Genomic DNA, 16,898 nt, shown 5'->3' on the forward strand with positions numbered 1-16,898 from the left:
CATTTGGAGGTGGTAGGCGCAAGGCGTCTTCCTCCCGCCATGGCGAGAGTGCACTGGTCACTATCTGCATACCAAGGCTGACCATGCAATAAGTGCCATGTGTGGACAGCATAGAAGTAGTTCTCTAAGCTTTTTCCAGAGTATAAACCCGAGCAAGCCGCTATGAAAGCCAAAATGAGCACTGACAAAGCTGGACAGCGCTGTTCTTCTGGGATCGCACGTGTGTCACAGAACACGTGAAACACAAGAATACCGGAACCATAAGTCTCCCGCATGCTTTGCGCATGAGAGTGAGAGAGGACTGTGATGATGCGATCTATGTCGCTGTCGGTGATATTGACGAGTGAACCTGTGTGATCTCGACGAGAGCGAGTGACGTGGGGCCGCCACAAGCGCAAATGATCACAAGCTAGGCAGTGAGGGCGTAATGAAGAAGGGTTTGGGGTTAGGGAGATGTCATATGGGCGAGTGTGTGCTGTTGTTTCAGAGATGGTGATGGGAGTCGTCGCTGTGAAGTGAGAAACATTAGTCAGACCATGTGCTGCGAAGCTGCAGCAATAGCTTTCCCCACTCTTCGTCATCAGGTTCGTCCTCGTGCTCAATCTCATTGTGAGTTGTGCATTCACGGTGTCCCACAAATTGCATCCCAGTGGAGTGGGTGTCCACATCGTGAAGGAGGAGATGTAGGTCCCCTGGCAAGAGGATGGGAGGAAGGAGGAGTGAACGCAGGGGGAACAACCCTCGTGATGGACTGTCTGTGGGGTTTTCAGCACTGGGGACATAGCAGAGGTGGAAGGAGACACTATTGCCATGCAGCTCGAGCAAAGCATTGATTCGTCGAAAGACCAGGTTGGTCTCTCTATTGCAGCTACACCTGTTTCGCCAACCATTGACAACACCTTGGTTGTCACAGAACACGCAATAATAGGCTGTGGAGGAGGAGCGTCTGGAGTTGAGGATGGAATGAACGAGCAGTTTGAATCCAACTGATTCTGCCCAACCAATGTCGCATTGACCGTTGAGGGTCTGCCAATCGTTGCGGAGAGTCCACGCCCTCCAATACCCATCGATAATAATTGCAATGCTGAAGGAGGAGCTCGCATCTGAAAAGGCGTGGAGGTCGATGAGAGGGGGGAATCTCGTGATGGGTCGCCCAACAAAGGGTGAATGCAATCGTGCAGTCCACCAGTCAAGGTCTTCATCGATATGTCGAATGGGGTGATGTGAGACAAAAGGACGACAACCGCAGATGCCAAGCATGGCTTCCATAGAGGTGAGGTAAGCGCGACCTGTTGGGACAACCAGGCAGGAGTGTAAAAGCTTGCTGTAAAGTTGTTGGACGTCCAGGAGCGCGTGTCTCTCCCGCAAATTCCATTCGACAATGCAGACCAAGTATTTCGCTTTTTTCAGCATTGATAGTTCGACCGTTCGAGCAGGGATATTCCACCAAAGCCCCAGGTACAGGGTGGTGAAGGCAAAGGCAGTGTCTTTCGACAATTCCCAAGGGATGCCAAGGGGAAAGGAAACACTGTCGATGTCTTCGAACGTGAAGGTGAACTCTGAGTCAAATGTCGAGTGAGGAGAGCGGGAGGAAAGGTCTTGTAACGGAAAGCGACAATTTTCGGTGTAAACATCAAAGGTGCCATTGTCAAATGACTCACCCTTGTACCATAGTCTCCCTCCAGATATTTGCTGGCCCGAATGCTCCAGCAAACAATGTGTAAAGGCCCGCCCTAGGTTGTAACTCTCCAGATGCTCCCGGCGAATGCAAAAAAAGAGATGGTCATCGACCCATTTCACGAGTGGTCCGAGACCTGCAGCACGAAGAAGGTCAGCACCTGCATCGGCTACATGGCCATAGACTCCAGCCAAAGGGCCCATACCAAAGGATATGCACGTGTCCACACAAAAGGACCTGCCAGGAAGGAGCACGACAGCTGCGGGCCACTGGGAGTGGTGCAGAGGAACTGTGTGGTAAGCTTCAGCCACGTTGTGAGTGGCTGCCTGAGACCCCAGCGGGAGGGAACAGATGATGGCGCAAATGGACTCAAATGCTCCCCAGGAGCACGGAAAGGTGTCTGAGTCAACTCTGGCACTGATAGATATATTGGGGAAGGCTGGTGAAGGCACCAGTGGGAAAGAAAAGTTCTGTATGATGCGGAATTTCCCTGGTTTCCCAGACTTAGGTATGATGGAGATGGGCGAAGACTGAAAAGGACCGAGTAAATGTAAGAGTTCAATATGCAAAAAAGGGCCGAGATAGCGCCCAGTGAGCAGTTCACGAGCAAGCAACTTGTCAAAGGCTTCGTGAAAAGTGAGGAGGGAAGGGTGGTTTGGGGGTGTTTGTGATGAGGTGATGCAAGGGAAGGTGAGGTTGAAACCGAGACGTAAGCTATCGGGTAGAGTTGGATAGTCGTCGAGCAGACTATGGATGGCCAGTTGGTGTTCCCACATATGAGCATTATAAGGAGACATCGGGTGCAATTTTCTGTACTCGAGGGCAGCTTTGAGCTCCATGGGTGGTGGCGAGACAACCCGAGCAAATATGGCGATCGTCGTGTGCTTGGCTGGTACATTTGGACCGTTGCCAGTTGATGCAAAGAGGTTTGTTGGAGGCGCGCAGTAAGAGCTGTTTGTTGGATCTGGTGGCAACTGTAGGTTGGACGCCATCCCACAAGCGGTCTGCAGAGCATTCAATGAAACTGTGATTGTTCCTTCTGAGGCAGATGGCACACACAGTGGAGGAGCGAGAGCTGTGTGCACCTTCTCAAAAAACCTGCTTGGAGGATGTCTGATGTGCAGCATGGTGTTCAGATCCCTTCTTGGCTGCCTTTGAGGGGGGAGACAAGGTGCATTTCCGAAGGGGAGGGGTCTTGGATCAATGTGAGTGTCGAGAACGATGGTGAGAGGAAGACTCTGAGTGTCTGCCTCGCGAACGACTGCTATAAGAAGAGTCGTGATTCCTGCTCCATGGAGGTGGGATGTTGTTCATCTGTTGCCGTAGAATGATGCGAACGTGATGTTATATGCAAGAATGGGAGACACAACCAGGAGTGAGACACGCAAACGCAGATGCAATGCAGTGGTGAATGCAAAAGGCATCAATTGAGATTGTAATTTTTAGAGTACATCAATGACATGAATGCAAACAGAAAACACAGTAAGTGTCAAAGGCATGGTTTGAAGGCGTGATTTTGTGAACGAAAGAAATAATTAGTGCTGTTTTTTGGCTGCGAGTCGATAAGTACTGACCTGAGATTCATGATCTCGATGACGAGATTCACGAAGTACGCGGTCAAAAAGACAAGCTAGCATGGTATCACTGATGATGGAGAGGTCCCAGGCACCATTGCCTAGTGCAACAGCCATGTGCCACGCCCTCCGCTGTTCCTCTTGATAGATCATTAAAGCCCGTTGGGCGATCTGGTTGTTGGAATTCCAGTAACGGTGAGTCATAATGGCTCCCCAGAACCTTGCAAGCATTAAAACACGTTGATTGGGCCAATCGTGTTCCTCGAGAGCGGCTACAATCCGAGGAACAGCTTGTGCAAAGTCAACTGGGGAGAGGAAACGGTCAGGGACCACGTGCTTGGAAGGCTTGGATGCCGCCGCGCTGATCCAAACCATAGCTCCATCCTGCTCTGAAGGAATGAGTCCCTCATTGTCTCTGGTGCTGTAGGAGAAGAGAGCTTCCTCCAAGCCAGAGTTGGTCCAATAGTAAAGCTCTACAAAGTGTCCCTTGTCAATTTTCCTTAAGGCGAAATCAGAAACGAAAGTTTCTTCCTCATTGGTGTCTGGCTGAGGATGCATCATGATGTCGGTATGTTTGAATCTATTCTTCTTTCGCTCGTCTGTGCGAGCTGTTTCTTCCTCTAGCTGGTGGACTTGACAGAGGCGAGTAGCTTCCGCTTCAGCTGTGAGTTCTTGTTCGGCACGAAGGCGAGTGTCTTCTGTCAGCTGTTGCTGCCACTGAGTGCAAAGGTCTTCGTTGGTGGTGACCCAAACTAAACGGAGAGACTCGGCAGCTTGTTCCTCTGTGATGGTGGCTGAAATGAAAGGTGCGTGAGAGGCGCGGTAGCATTCGCTCGTAAAAGCAGGGCATACCAGTAAACTTGAATCAGAGTGTAATCTATCCATTTCAAGTTTTGGTGTAGAAAGAGTTCGGTTTTTATTTTTTTCAATACAGGCAGGTCAGAGATTTGAAGGAAGAATAGGAGAGAGGAAAGGAGCAAGTATTGATTGACGAAGGGAAAGGAAGAAAGAAGCATGAGTCTTCTTTCTCAAAACAGGCATAGACCTTATTCTTACCTCGTGCTCGTGCCTCGTGCTTAGTCAGAATCCAACATGTGCTGGAACATGAGTTGTGTGAGTGTCAAATGGTGGTACGTGTTTTGTGTAATGAGTACTGTCTGAGGGATGTTTGGAGATTACACAGGGGGGAAGCATCTGAGAAGAATAGTAGAATACTGAGACCTACAAAGGACCAAACAGTGCACCAAGAAGCAATTAATAGTTTCAATCATGTTTTTCTGCATATGCAGCTGACCTCAATTTAAGAACTCTTTACTTCACAGAATAAGTGCTTCCCATATAATGTTCCTGAACTAACCTACCCCAATCCAGATTTATTTGTAGCATGCAACTTGATGTGGATCATTAGCTTGCTGTTTGAGCTTCATGTGTGCATCTGAGAATTGGTGCAGGTAATAAAGTATTTCTGACATTATCTTCAATCAAGTTGGTAATGGTATTGCATGTGGAGGGTATGGAAATTTGTCTGCTACAACAGTGACCAGTTTTAATATTAATTGGGAAGATATGATATAGCAAAGGGCAGTGTAGGAATATAACAATGGTTGGACACTATACAAAGTAAGCACTCAGTCAAATATAAATGTTATGGTCTTGCACAGCCTAGTCTGCTATATTTGTGAGACAAGTGTATTCAATTCAAGGGATTGCTAACTGGGAAAATAAAATAGTTAGTTATATAAAAAAGAAGATAGTCTGAAGACAAAAACATCAGGTATGATACTTTCAGGTTGGGTTGTATTAGAAATATATCAGAAAGATATAGGCAAAAGTAGTAGTGATAATTTTCAGGTCTGAGGTCTTATATAATAAGACACATAGTACTGTAGACATATGATAATGTGGTCTATAGTATAGTATTAGTGATATGAAAACAACTAACTATGCACCTAGTGGGGATAGATCTGATAGGACAGGACATAGGAAGAACAATTTCTAATATGAAAGCAAAAGAACCTAATCGTTGGATCTGGCAAATGTTCAATCAGACAGCTAGAAATATGATTGGATAGAATAATATTGACATATATTGTAAAATAGCTTGATATAGGCCTAATGTAAGCTTGAGTATTATAGCAGGGTGGAGGGTGGTGAGTGTCAACTATATGAAGTGATGCAGCATAATACTAAATACCACCCAAAATTCTATGATCTGGCAAGACATGTACTCTCTTTAGTAACTTGGCACTTACAAAGACTATTTAGTAATATAGTGTAATGGCCAAGTGCTCTTTTCCTTTGGTGAGTCTGTTCCTGTTAACTCTTTGTTCCTATCTGATCCAACCCAAGCTATGAAATCTTTGCACCTGTGTCTACTACTATGGGAATATACAAACTTTTTAGCTCGTCTATGGTCTCCTTATGGCCCATCACCTGTGGGCTCGACCCCATCCATCATTCATCTTTCTGCACCTTCTTAAACTAGCCACTTTGGGTCACCTCAAAAGTGACATTAATGAGGCACTTAAAATCTCAAATGTGCCCTCTGCCATGAACAAGAAGCTGAGTAATGTTGAGAATGAGAATGAGGAGGGTTGGGATACTCTTTTGGAGGGAGACAAAGACTTTGTAGATTCACTGAGACAACAATATCAAATCAGGCTATTGTGTTGATCAGTCCAAGTCATTAGGTGATCTCATAGCACTACTAACACAATAAAAAAGGCTTAGGTATAATAAGTCCTGAGTCTTAATCTCCTCACTCACACCACCACCCCTAGGTAGCGTTGTTCAGCAAGGTGTCTGTGATTTACTTCTAAAGTGCTTAGACTAGAAGTTCCACCTCTACCATCTCTATGATGTCCACTGTAACAGTCGAACTCATGAGTCAAATCATCATCATAGCTATAGATGTATATAAAAGACAATGCTTTGTTGTTATTCCATTGATTGAGGGTGCAAACCCTTGTATATATGTGAGAGTATGTATTACTTCTTAGATTATTGTAGTAGTATTTTCTTTGATAGTAATACGAGGACAATGAAATAATACTAGCTGACCAGACTCACATGGCTAACAGGCCATACATATTAGACCCACAGGTCTATTTCCATCTGTGGATGAAACTATGGAGGACATGGAGTTCATTACAAAGAGTATTATACATGCAAAGACCATACAAATATATAATTAGGATTTGGTGGTGTAGATCTGGCTCAGACAGGTAAGTTGAAATGGGCTGGTTAGCAGAAAACGGTAAAATTGAGATATTATGTATAGTTGTAGTTGTAATTGTAGTTGTGAACTGATTTTTTGAAGGATAACAGCCTAAAATACTGGGACAAGTCTAAGCTAGAATAGTATTCTAACTAGGCCTGCTAGTCTGTCTCACTCTTGCCTAACTCTCTATCAACTAGATAGATGAAATCTTTGTTGTTTTCTTCTCATCTGCATCTGCCTCTTATGTTTCACTAATAACAATGTTCTCTGTCATCTCCAAAAGATTTTTTTTTCTCATAATGATCTCCTTCTCCCATTAAGTCTTCATTCACTCCTCATTCTTGTGCAGGTATCCTAGCTTAGCAGCACAATGTACCATCACCTGGCAAGTCAGATGCTTCATAGTAATGAAGCAGATAGTGATATTATAGGAATTGAGAGAGTGGGAGAACTGAGAACCAGTGTTGCAGTAGGATAGAAAGAATGATCAGAGGTAGGCAGCATAATAAGTGAAATTTAGAGAGTAGAAGAACCAGGAGCTGGTGTTATAGTGGGACCAAGAGAATGATCATAGGTGGGCAGTACAATAAATGCATGTATGAGAGGGTTAGTAAGATCTGCAACATATACACCAGTTGAATGTCCATAAACATTTGCTGTAACTTATTGAGGTAATTATTGGACATCCAGTCCAGCTCCACTTATTTAGCAACATTAAAATCAAACTGAGTATCAGAAGCAGATGAAGGCAATAAAGAAAATGATGGCAGTGGGAGAGTGATTTCAGCTAAGCCTATGAGTTAATAATAATGTGCCATGACCTAGTGTTATTGTTTTATCAACACCTATGTGTGCAGTTAAGCTTTTAGAGATGCTCACCTCCTCTTTCTTCAATACTACAGCATCCACTGTTGAGTTTAAACATAGTGAGCTACCCTTTAGAATTCAATCCATTGGAGGACTTGAAGTTTTTATAGCCTTGTAGAGGCCATTTTTGCATTGTCTCTCAGGTCCTTACATAACATGCTGTCAAGCTTAACTTTTCACTAAGCAGAAATTAATGGTTTTTATGTAGCATCTTTTTCTGACATTTTCCTTAGATTATGTTTGTATTTTTACTACTCACATAATTATCTTCTACCTTTATCTAGGATTCTATAGTTATTACCTAGTTTCCTCAGTTTCTTGTTTTGCCAATCCAGGCCCCTAAGTGAGGAGGCTGAGGAACAAGGCTTCTGCTGTATGAGGAGCATAGATTTTGGTCTTTGACATAAGGGGCTAGGCTGACCACTAAGCTACATTACTCCAGCTACCCACCTTCTTTAAAGATAGGGCCTAGGTCAGTAGTGGGAGAGAAAAGTTAGAAAGGCAGCAGGGATAGAAATAGTTTCAATCTTATAAAGGGTCTTATGTGTCACTACCCTAACTGCCTTACCTCTGTTTGTGTTACCCAATCTAGGGGAGTATACAAATTTGGAATAACTTATATCATGATGAAAATTCCTCTCACCAGGCCATAGGCCCCTAAGGCAATAAGGAGCTGGCACAATAACAGCTTTTGCTTATTGCCCTGCTCTTTGTTGTGTGCTTGCATAGCCCTGATAGTGTGAAGACTTGATTACATTATGAATAGACTCGTGGGAACAGGAACAATGGAGCTAGAATGACAAGGTATGATCTCAGCTTCTATTCAAGAACTCTATTAATGTGTATTATACCTAGAATAACAAGGTACACTATGGTTTTTTATCAGCTGAGACTAACATACATGAATCAACTATAAAAATACTTATATCTCAGCTTCTATTCAAGAACTTAAATGTTTGTGTGTTAGGGTGCTTGACTTTATAGTGAGTAAATAAAAAATGAAACAAAAACATATATTTTTGACACATATTCCAGGACTCAGTGTAACATCATCTCAGCGCTACCCATTGGCCAGTTGTGGCTTGCACTTGAACCAGCAACCTTATCATTCTCTGGCTGTTCCTATCTCTCAAATCTCTTAGTCTGCTCTCCCTCAACACTCTCCCTTGAGCACATGCCAGTCCTATATAGGTATGAAGCTTTTGGAGATATAGATGAGGGAGTGCTTTGGTGAAGGCATCAGCAATATTGTTATCTATTGGATAATAGAGAAGTTCAAAGGTACTGTTCTTTATGTATCAGCATATGAAGTGGTAATGCAAATTTATATGCTTGGTACATGATTGAAACTTCTTTGTTGAGGCTAAAACTATGGTCATTTGGTTATCACAGAATATGGAGGTAGGGAGGCTTGGCACTTCATAGAGCTCATTAATGAGTAGCTGAAGGTACAGTACCTCTTGAGCTACACTTATTAATGCAATGTACCCAGCTTCTGCAGTAGATAGCATGATTATAAGCTACTTCTGTACACTATAAAGAATTGATTTCTGGTGGGCTATACAAAAGATGTTACCTTAAGACTCAATAGTGCAAGTGAGATGTTCATCCCAAAGAGACTGCCTGTAGGATTATCTCTTGATATAAAATGCAAGGGAAATCTTATTAAGATCAAAGGAGAGAGAAGGAAAAGATACCTCAAGTACATTTAGAGTTCCAAAGAATTGTCCGAAGTGACTGATGAGTTGTCTGAAGTGTCCAGTCGAGGTCTGACATCAAGAAACGAAGGTCCGAGGTTGTGTGAAGCTTTTGGTGAGCCTCCAATGAAACAACAAGGTTTCCGGTATAGAATATAGTGGTTTGTCGAAGTATAGAACTTTGCGTAGTATAACTAGCAAAGCTCATCGAAGACTTAAGGAATTCAATAGTAAAAATGGCAGCGGTCAGGCCAAACAATCGTTCTGAATGAACAAAGATCAATTGCATGAGGTACTAAAATCTGTAAGTGACTCTACTAACTATGACTTGTAGCAAGGGAAGTGAAGTCCATTGCAAGTATTAGTAAACCAGAATATATCCTACTGTGTGAAAGTCCGGAATATGTGTAGGCAAAAACTGTAGTGAGATAAGACATCTGAAATGTAATAAGACTCAAGGTGAGCCACTACAAAGATATACATGTAATAATACACAAGGTGCATATCTATACATATTAGCAAGGGTTTTCAATATATGAGCCCCTAGACATAATCAATAACAGATAACTAAGTGAAAAATGCACCAGCGAAGTCAAACGGACAAGGACTGGACATGGTATGGGGAACCGGAAAGGCTAAAAAAAAGGGCCTCAGAGTTAAATGGACGACCTTCAGATGACTTGGACAGGTGCGCGGAACTTTTGGAAGATCGGAAGAATGTTGAGGAATGTATGATGTATTTTCGATGAAATACATGCCCAATGCCGACCCAAGTGTTACAGCACTCTAAGCTACAGGACCTCCATTGAGCAGTACTATGTACTTGCTCATAGAATGTCTGTGAGGCTGCAAGGCCCAGTCAGTGTTGACAAATGCTTTAATACCTGCATCAGTGGACCCTAAAGTAAGCTCAAACTCAGCTGCCCCTTTTAGGTACTGGATGGCATGCTTGGTGGCCTCCCAATAGAACCCACTAGGATTTTACATAAACTGCAACAGCATTGTGACCACAAACACTATGTTAGAGCAAGTGCTCATGGCTGTGTACATCAACAAGCCAATAGCTCATTAGTAAGGTACATTATGCATGGCTTGAAGTTCTGTGTGCATGCTGGGAGACTGGTCCATGGATAGGATACTTTCTGCTTCCATGAGCATTTGGACATTCTTGGCATTGCCTAGGTAGAATCATTTGACAATGGAGACCTAATAGCCAACTCAATTGTTCTAGGTCAGATATCTTGAAGTATAATGATATGTTTGGTTGAGATGCATTTAAAATATACTGCTTGGTCTATCTTCAATTGACTGAATCCTATCTCCTGGAATGCTCCAGCCAACTCTTCTTTCCATTTGAATCTAGCCTACTTTAGCCCAAGTAAGCTCTGCTTCAACTTTAATACCTTTCCCTCCTAACTATCCTTCGGATATCCTGGGGATACCCTCATATAGATCTCCTCCTGCAGACTTGCATAAAGGTATGTACTTTTGATGTCCACCTGATGTATTTTCCAGTCCCGCTGAGCAGCCATTGTCAGCACAGTATAAATAGTACTCATATTTAGAGTTTTAAAGTCCAGTTGCTGGACTGCAAAAAGACTGGCAATTGGACTGGACTGCTGTCTCAGTTGCCTCCCATCAGCCCAAAAATGAAAAACTAACAAAAACTGGTTCAAACTGGTTGCAACCGGTCTTTTGTAACCCTAGCCCTACCCTATATATTACTGTATGATAGTGCTCATTGAGGCGCATTTATCAGTGGTGAGATCATAAAAATGGTCAATATTTGGGAAAGTTATGAGCATTTCAATAATTGCTTGTAAAAGTCATACGAGCCTGTCTGTAATGCTCATAACTTGCTCAAATCTTACCTGTTTGACAAGATAAGAGGCTCAAAATGTTTGTATTGATGCAGTCTTTAAGCCTGGACTGGTTGCAGACCAGTCTGCTCATGGACTGGTGGAGAGGGCCACACTAGCAAGCTAAGAGACAAGCAAACCAACCAAGCAACAGCTGGTGGTGATAGACTGAAGACCTAACCCTATGAGAACATGGCTCTATCTATGGACTACTGGACCTCTGACACCTCCAGAGACCTCTGACACCCCTGGCTGATGCCCCTGAGGCCACACCCTCCTACTACAAATACCCCCCCTAAAAAATGCAACACTCCTGGGTCGCAACGAAGAGAGCCGGTGAGATGAGAACTGGGCATGTAACAGTGATGAGGATGGTGACTGAAAAGGCAAAGAATGAAATCTGTAGGTAGTGAAGTGCTTAGGTGGTTGGGGATGTGAATCAAAAGGAATAGAATCAAAATATCTAGGGTAGTGTGAATGTCATAGATGTGAGTGACACCATGAGTGAGAATGTGAACGTGTATCTATTGAACAATGTGAACATGAATTAACATTAGCATGAGACGTATGTATGTGTGTGGGTTGTCATCGTCGTAAACTCGAAAATAGGTTTGAAGTTGAGGTGCGAAGGCACAAAAAGTCGCACGGATGTATCTGTGGGGTATACAGGTGCACGTTGTCATTATCAGCCCAGTTGAAAGATGCAGATGGTCGATGCATTGATGTGTCATCAACTTTGATGCGTATAGATGTTGGTGATAGGCTGGATGGTGTGTGTGTTGTTGTTATATGAGTAAGAGACATTATGCATTGGATGTGGACATTCGAGTCCGTTTGTACTCCCTGGTCGCTGTGTCTGCGTGGCGAGGGCGGAAACGAGGCTGAGCACACTCAAATATTGGCGCATGGGTCGGCAACAACTGCTGACATAGTGTCTTCATCGCTGTCGAAAGCATCGTCACGGCTAGGGATGGTAGTGGTGTGGCTAGAGATGGTAGCGGTGTGGCTAGAGATGGTAGTGGCGTCATTATGGGTGGTGTTACAGTAACATGGCACGAGCCCCCAGCTACAGATATGTCCTCTGCCACCTTGCATGGCAATGACACGATACCCGGGCCTTTAGGCCTTGATGACAGATGATGACTAGAAGAGAAGCCCGGAAGATGCCGGCTTAGATAAGCGGTCTGGATCGCTTACATGATATATGATGACATAGGTCTAGAAGACCTATTCTTGTTATCAAGATAGAAGGCAAGCCTCATGGTTGCCTCATGTACTGATAGAAGGACGCCTTGTGGTCCTTATCTTAGATAGAAGCCTGCCTCATGCATGGTATCTGACTCAATAGATAAGCAGATTAGAACCCAGCTTCAAGCTGAGCTTAGATACGATAGAGTAGCCTTATATAAGGTCGAAGATTACAGTAGATGTTCCTTACTTTAATCTTACTGGGTTTTACCTTGAACTCCTTGTCTTGCTAAAGCTACTTGCTTGACATTCGACTCGCACCTTCAGAAGGACTTGAGACCCTTTCTGCCTGTAACCGCTATCATCGCTCGCCTCCGCAAGTGTACACAACTCTTACTTGTCTGTAGGAGCCGACCTTGGACTCTCAGCACGAGGTATCACTGTCGTGATCATCGCTGTTAGATTATCCCAGTCCGCACGTGACATACCATTGTAACAGGTGGGCTCTTCCACATATTCCTCTTCATCCTCCAAACTTCCTTCATACATCTTCCCAGTTTTCTCTTCCTCCATCTGTCTTCCTCCCCTCTTCTCTCCAGTTCTCCCTTCTTCCAATGCTTTGTTGACTCTGCGCGTTCACATCTCTTCGTTGTTGGCATTTGCTGGTGTATCATTGGGTCGAACACTTGGTGTTGGTGTGTGCTGGCATTGGACGGGTGGTGTGGTGAAGGTACAACAATTCAGATGGTGAGTCTGAACAATGTTGGGTCTTGCAGAACCTAGCTGCTATTCGACCCTAAAGGGTTTCTGGACCAGGCTCAAAGCTCAGAGGAGAGGAAATATGATAGAAACTTGCTGATCTCTCAGACTCATACTGGTAACTGGTGAAAAGATAACTTGCTTATGTAAGCTACAAAAGTGCCAACATAAGGTAAGGTAAAAACAGTCTCTACAAGCCCAGCCAGAAATGAATCCCTACAGCGGGTCGTGGTGGTGTCGCTGGTGTCGTGTTCGAAGGTGGCCATTTGACGGCAAGTCCAGGGATAAGGCTCACCTCCTCACAATGTTCTCCCTCCTCTTCTAGCTCATCTCTTCCTCTCTCCTTCCTCCCTTCCTCTGCATCTCTCCATCCGCATTCATTCAAGACATGCCAGCCTTAGCTGGCGTGTACTGGTCATTTGCGCATGGTGCCAGTGCCCAGTTGGGTGGTACGGGGTTGCGGTTGCTGGTGGCAGTGTGGGCTGCATAGTCCAGGTTTTGTGAGGTGTGGGCGATAGTGATGGTGGCGATGATATCGCGGATGGTGGCCGTAAAGGTACAACTGGTGGGGATGGTGGCGCAAATGATGAGTGTGCGAGAATAGGTGCCAGTGATGTGGCACGTGAGGTATCATACACATCTCGATGTCGTTGGCACTTGCTGACGTGGTCTGAACATGAACACTTGATGGTGTCGAGTCCACGTGTCGTGTGGGTGCTGGTTGAGTGCGGAGTGTTTCACATGGCGTTGGCGTTGGCACAGCGTGTGCAGAAGAAGTGGTGTTAGCTGTTGGTGCTGGTGTCAATGTGAATGACGTGGTGCATGTTGGTTCACGCATTGGTGGCGATGGGCGCCGGCTGGGGACATGCATTAGCGTGTGGGATGGCGTCAAGATGGGTGACACGAGTGCTGAAATGGGTGCCGGAAGAGTTGACATGGTGGCTGCAGCAACATGTGTGGGAGGATGCAGAATATGTGCGTATCTAATAATGGAGCCCCTTCAGTGACAAATTCCATATTATACGGGCCACCCAACCTCCATAATATCCCATATGAGATGGGCCAGCGGATCATGGGCCCATGTTGTGTATATTCTCGATGATGACGGATGGGCCGGGACACATATTATTTCTGATGGAGACGGGTGGGCCCATGTATGCCAATGATATATATGTATATCCTTGATGTTGACAGATGGGCTGGGGGAATATGACCATTCATGGAGATGGGTGGGCCCATCTGGGTAATATGTAGAGTAGGATATTATAGACAGCTGGGCTGAAGAGAGATGTAAGGCAAATATTGTTATATAGACAGGCGGGCTGACGGGGGTGTATTACATATATGGGTGGGCCGAGGTAGGGGAATATTACATAGACAGGTGGGCTGACATGGGGTGTATTACATATACAAGTGGGCCGACATGAAAAGTATTACATATATGGGTGGGCTGATGAAAGGGATATCAAATAGACGGGTGGGCTGAGGGTGCGATAAAATATTTATTATATAGACAGGTGGGCCGAGGTGGGGTATAATTATATAGATGGGTGGGCCAACATAGGATGTATTATATAGACGTGTGGGCCAACATAGGATGTATTACATAGACGGGTGGGCCGAGGTGGGGGATAATGCATAGATGGGTGGGCTGACGTGGGGGAATTGTACATAGATGGGTACATATATGGGTGAGCCTAGATATGTTCCATCAAGACATACAGCTGATGTAGCCACCAGTGAATCAAACACGTAGGATACATGTACACTATGAGTGCATATACCTACCATTGACCACCAAATATAAACCCCTAAGCACAAAAACATGAATCGACCATGTGTGGCATTGACCAATAATCGAGGACTGAAGTGGAAAAACCTCACACCTGAACCCTGGTGTGCAACATATCCTATTTCTAAGCATGGACACCAGAAGCACAACACTCACAAAATATATATGTCAAATTTTCAGTGCCAAACCCCAAACCGAGATGTACCAACCCCCGAATCCCGAGACTGCTGGGTCTCGGGGTTCGGGGGTCCTGGAACTCGGAACTTGGGGAAATTTGGGGAGATCAATAAAATTTGATTTACAATTGAGTTTATTGACAAACACATTGACTTACCCATGTTGGAAATATATTTTGTTCTACATACCGAGTTCCGAGTTCCGGACCCTGAGACTGCTGGGTCTCGGGTTTCAGGGTTCGGGGGTCCGGAACTCGGAACTCAGTATGTAGAACAAAATATATTTCAAACATGGGTAAGTCAATGTGTTTGTCAATAAACTCAATTGTAAATCAAATTTTATTGATCTCCCCAAATTTCCACAAGTTCCAGGTTCCGGACCCCCGAACCCTGAGACTGCAGGGTCTCGGGTCTTGGGTTTCGGGGTTCGGGGGTCTGGAACTGGGAACTCAGTATGTAGAACAAAATATATTTCAAACATGGGTAAGTCAATGTGTTTGTCAATAAACTCAATTGTAAATCAAATTTTATTGATCTCCCCAAATTTCCCCAAGTTCTGAGTTCCAGGACCCCCAAACCCCCAAACCCGAGACCCGGCAGTCTCAGGTTTGGGGATTCAGGGGTTGGTACATCTCGGTTTGGGGATTGGGGGTTAGTAAAATCTTTACAGATATACATAGGTTGATTTAAACATTGTCTGAGAGATGTCGTTCATCTCAAATGTCAAATCCTGAGTTCCGAATTTCGGGACTCGGCACCCGGCACCTGGGACTTGGGGTTCGGCACTGATAATTTGACATTCGGGTGTTCGTGTTTCGGGTGATATCTACCTCAATCTACAGTTTCGAGTTCTGGATATCGGGAGTGATCATTGAATCATTCAATTGTGGCATAGGTAACATGCATTGAAAAAGATTTATGTACATCTATCACTGAGCAATTATGTAGCCATTTCAACCTCCTCACCAGGAAGATCAACCTTTCCCTCAACATCCATCTCCTCATCAGAAGAAGCATATTCTGGCAGGAGGTTACCTGGTTCATTATGTCAGAACTTTTTTTGTGGCATTTTGATGCATTAAAATGCCTTGACAGCATAATTCTATCGTGATCAATCAGTCAGCATTTTAATAGTCATTATTATCGCATCATGACACATATTTCCATACTTGTTGAAATAATAGGTCCAAACTTCAAAATGAGCATTTGTAAGCATATTGTGATTGGTGCATTTGCATTTTGGATGGCATCAAGATGCACTTCAAAATGAGCTCTGCGTAATTTCGACGCTCACCTTGATGGTCATTGTGACCACATTAGAATACTTATTGGGTTGATCTAGATGGGTACTTAAATTATTCTGAATGAAAGCGTGAAACAATTAAAATGTATTGCATCAACATTTACAATGGGTAGGTGCAGTATGATAATCAAGACAGACTGAGCCCTAAAGTATGTCGACACCTCTGCTGAATCTGCAATGCCAGATTCAGACCCTGTGGAGGGTAGGTAACCAAGGTATTCCAGCCTGTGCCTGTGCCCGTGTCACACCATACCTGTGTCACTCCAAGTGACCAGTATACCGCTACCCAGGCAATAACTGCTAATGGAGCGACATGTGTCAACTCAGCTTGCTATCAGTGTATCCCAGCAGGCGTGCATTATGTTCGCCTCCAAGTACGAGTGCACATTGGGAGAGAGTGATAGCACGGGAGGTACGATCACGGTCGATAGCGATCCTGACGCAAAAACGGGCTTCACCAAGGTCAGACACGGTCCATTTTGTGTTTTGAAGTCAGCGAGTACTGTTTTAGTGCTGCCAACGGTAAAGAATCGACAATGTGGATCATGACGAGTAGGGTACTAGTATCGGTGTGTTGATAGTAAATACAGTGTTCGCATTTCAGGCGAGTAAAACCCCAGGATAGCATTGCTTGATTGATTGTTCGGTTCCAGAAGGCTTTCGAAACGAGCGGTCAATGATGTGAGGTCAGCACTGGTGCACGAAAGCAAGTCGATGGATGTTCACCTTCTGGGCTGTTGCAATAATCGGAGGTCCAGGGAATATTATAATATGCATGTTAGCTA

General features: G+C 44.4%; 3 protein-coding genes across 3 annotated transcripts; all 3 read right to left on the reverse strand.

Annotated features, from left to right (window-relative positions):
* Positions 1-2,461: 2,461 nt before the first annotated feature.
* On the reverse strand, positions 2,462-2,737 carry F5891DRAFT_944845 (uncharacterized protein; the record flags this gene model as incomplete). The annotated part of the gene is made up of 1 exon (XM_041374587.1): positions 2,462-2,737. A coding segment is annotated over one exon (276 nt), but the record flags the coding sequence as incomplete, so codon positions are not given.
* A 476-nt stretch (positions 2,738-3,213) lies between these two features.
* On the reverse strand, positions 3,214-4,137 carry F5891DRAFT_944792 (uncharacterized protein; the record flags this gene model as incomplete). The annotated part of the gene is made up of 1 exon (XM_041374584.1): positions 3,214-4,137. The coding sequence occupies one exon, from the start codon at positions 4,135-4,137 to the stop codon at positions 3,214-3,216; it is 924 nt and encodes a 307-aa protein (XP_041230418.1).
* An 8,895-nt stretch (positions 4,138-13,032) lies between these two features.
* On the reverse strand, positions 13,033-13,779 carry F5891DRAFT_1184260 (uncharacterized protein; the record flags this gene model as incomplete). Its single annotated transcript, XM_041366408.1, has 3 exons — positions 13,033-13,199; positions 13,255-13,404; positions 13,479-13,779. 3 exons carry the CDS (start codon positions 13,777-13,779, stop codon positions 13,033-13,035), a joined length of 618 nt encoding a protein of 205 aa, XP_041230419.1.
* Between the last annotated feature and the right edge of the window lie 3,119 nt (positions 13,780-16,898).

Source organism: Suillus fuscotomentosus (assembly GCF_016647785.1).
Source record: "Suillus fuscotomentosus strain FC203 chromosome Unknown F5891scaffold_9, whole genome shotgun sequence".
Taxonomy (NCBI): domain Eukaryota; kingdom Fungi; phylum Basidiomycota; class Agaricomycetes; order Boletales; family Suillaceae; genus Suillus; species Suillus fuscotomentosus.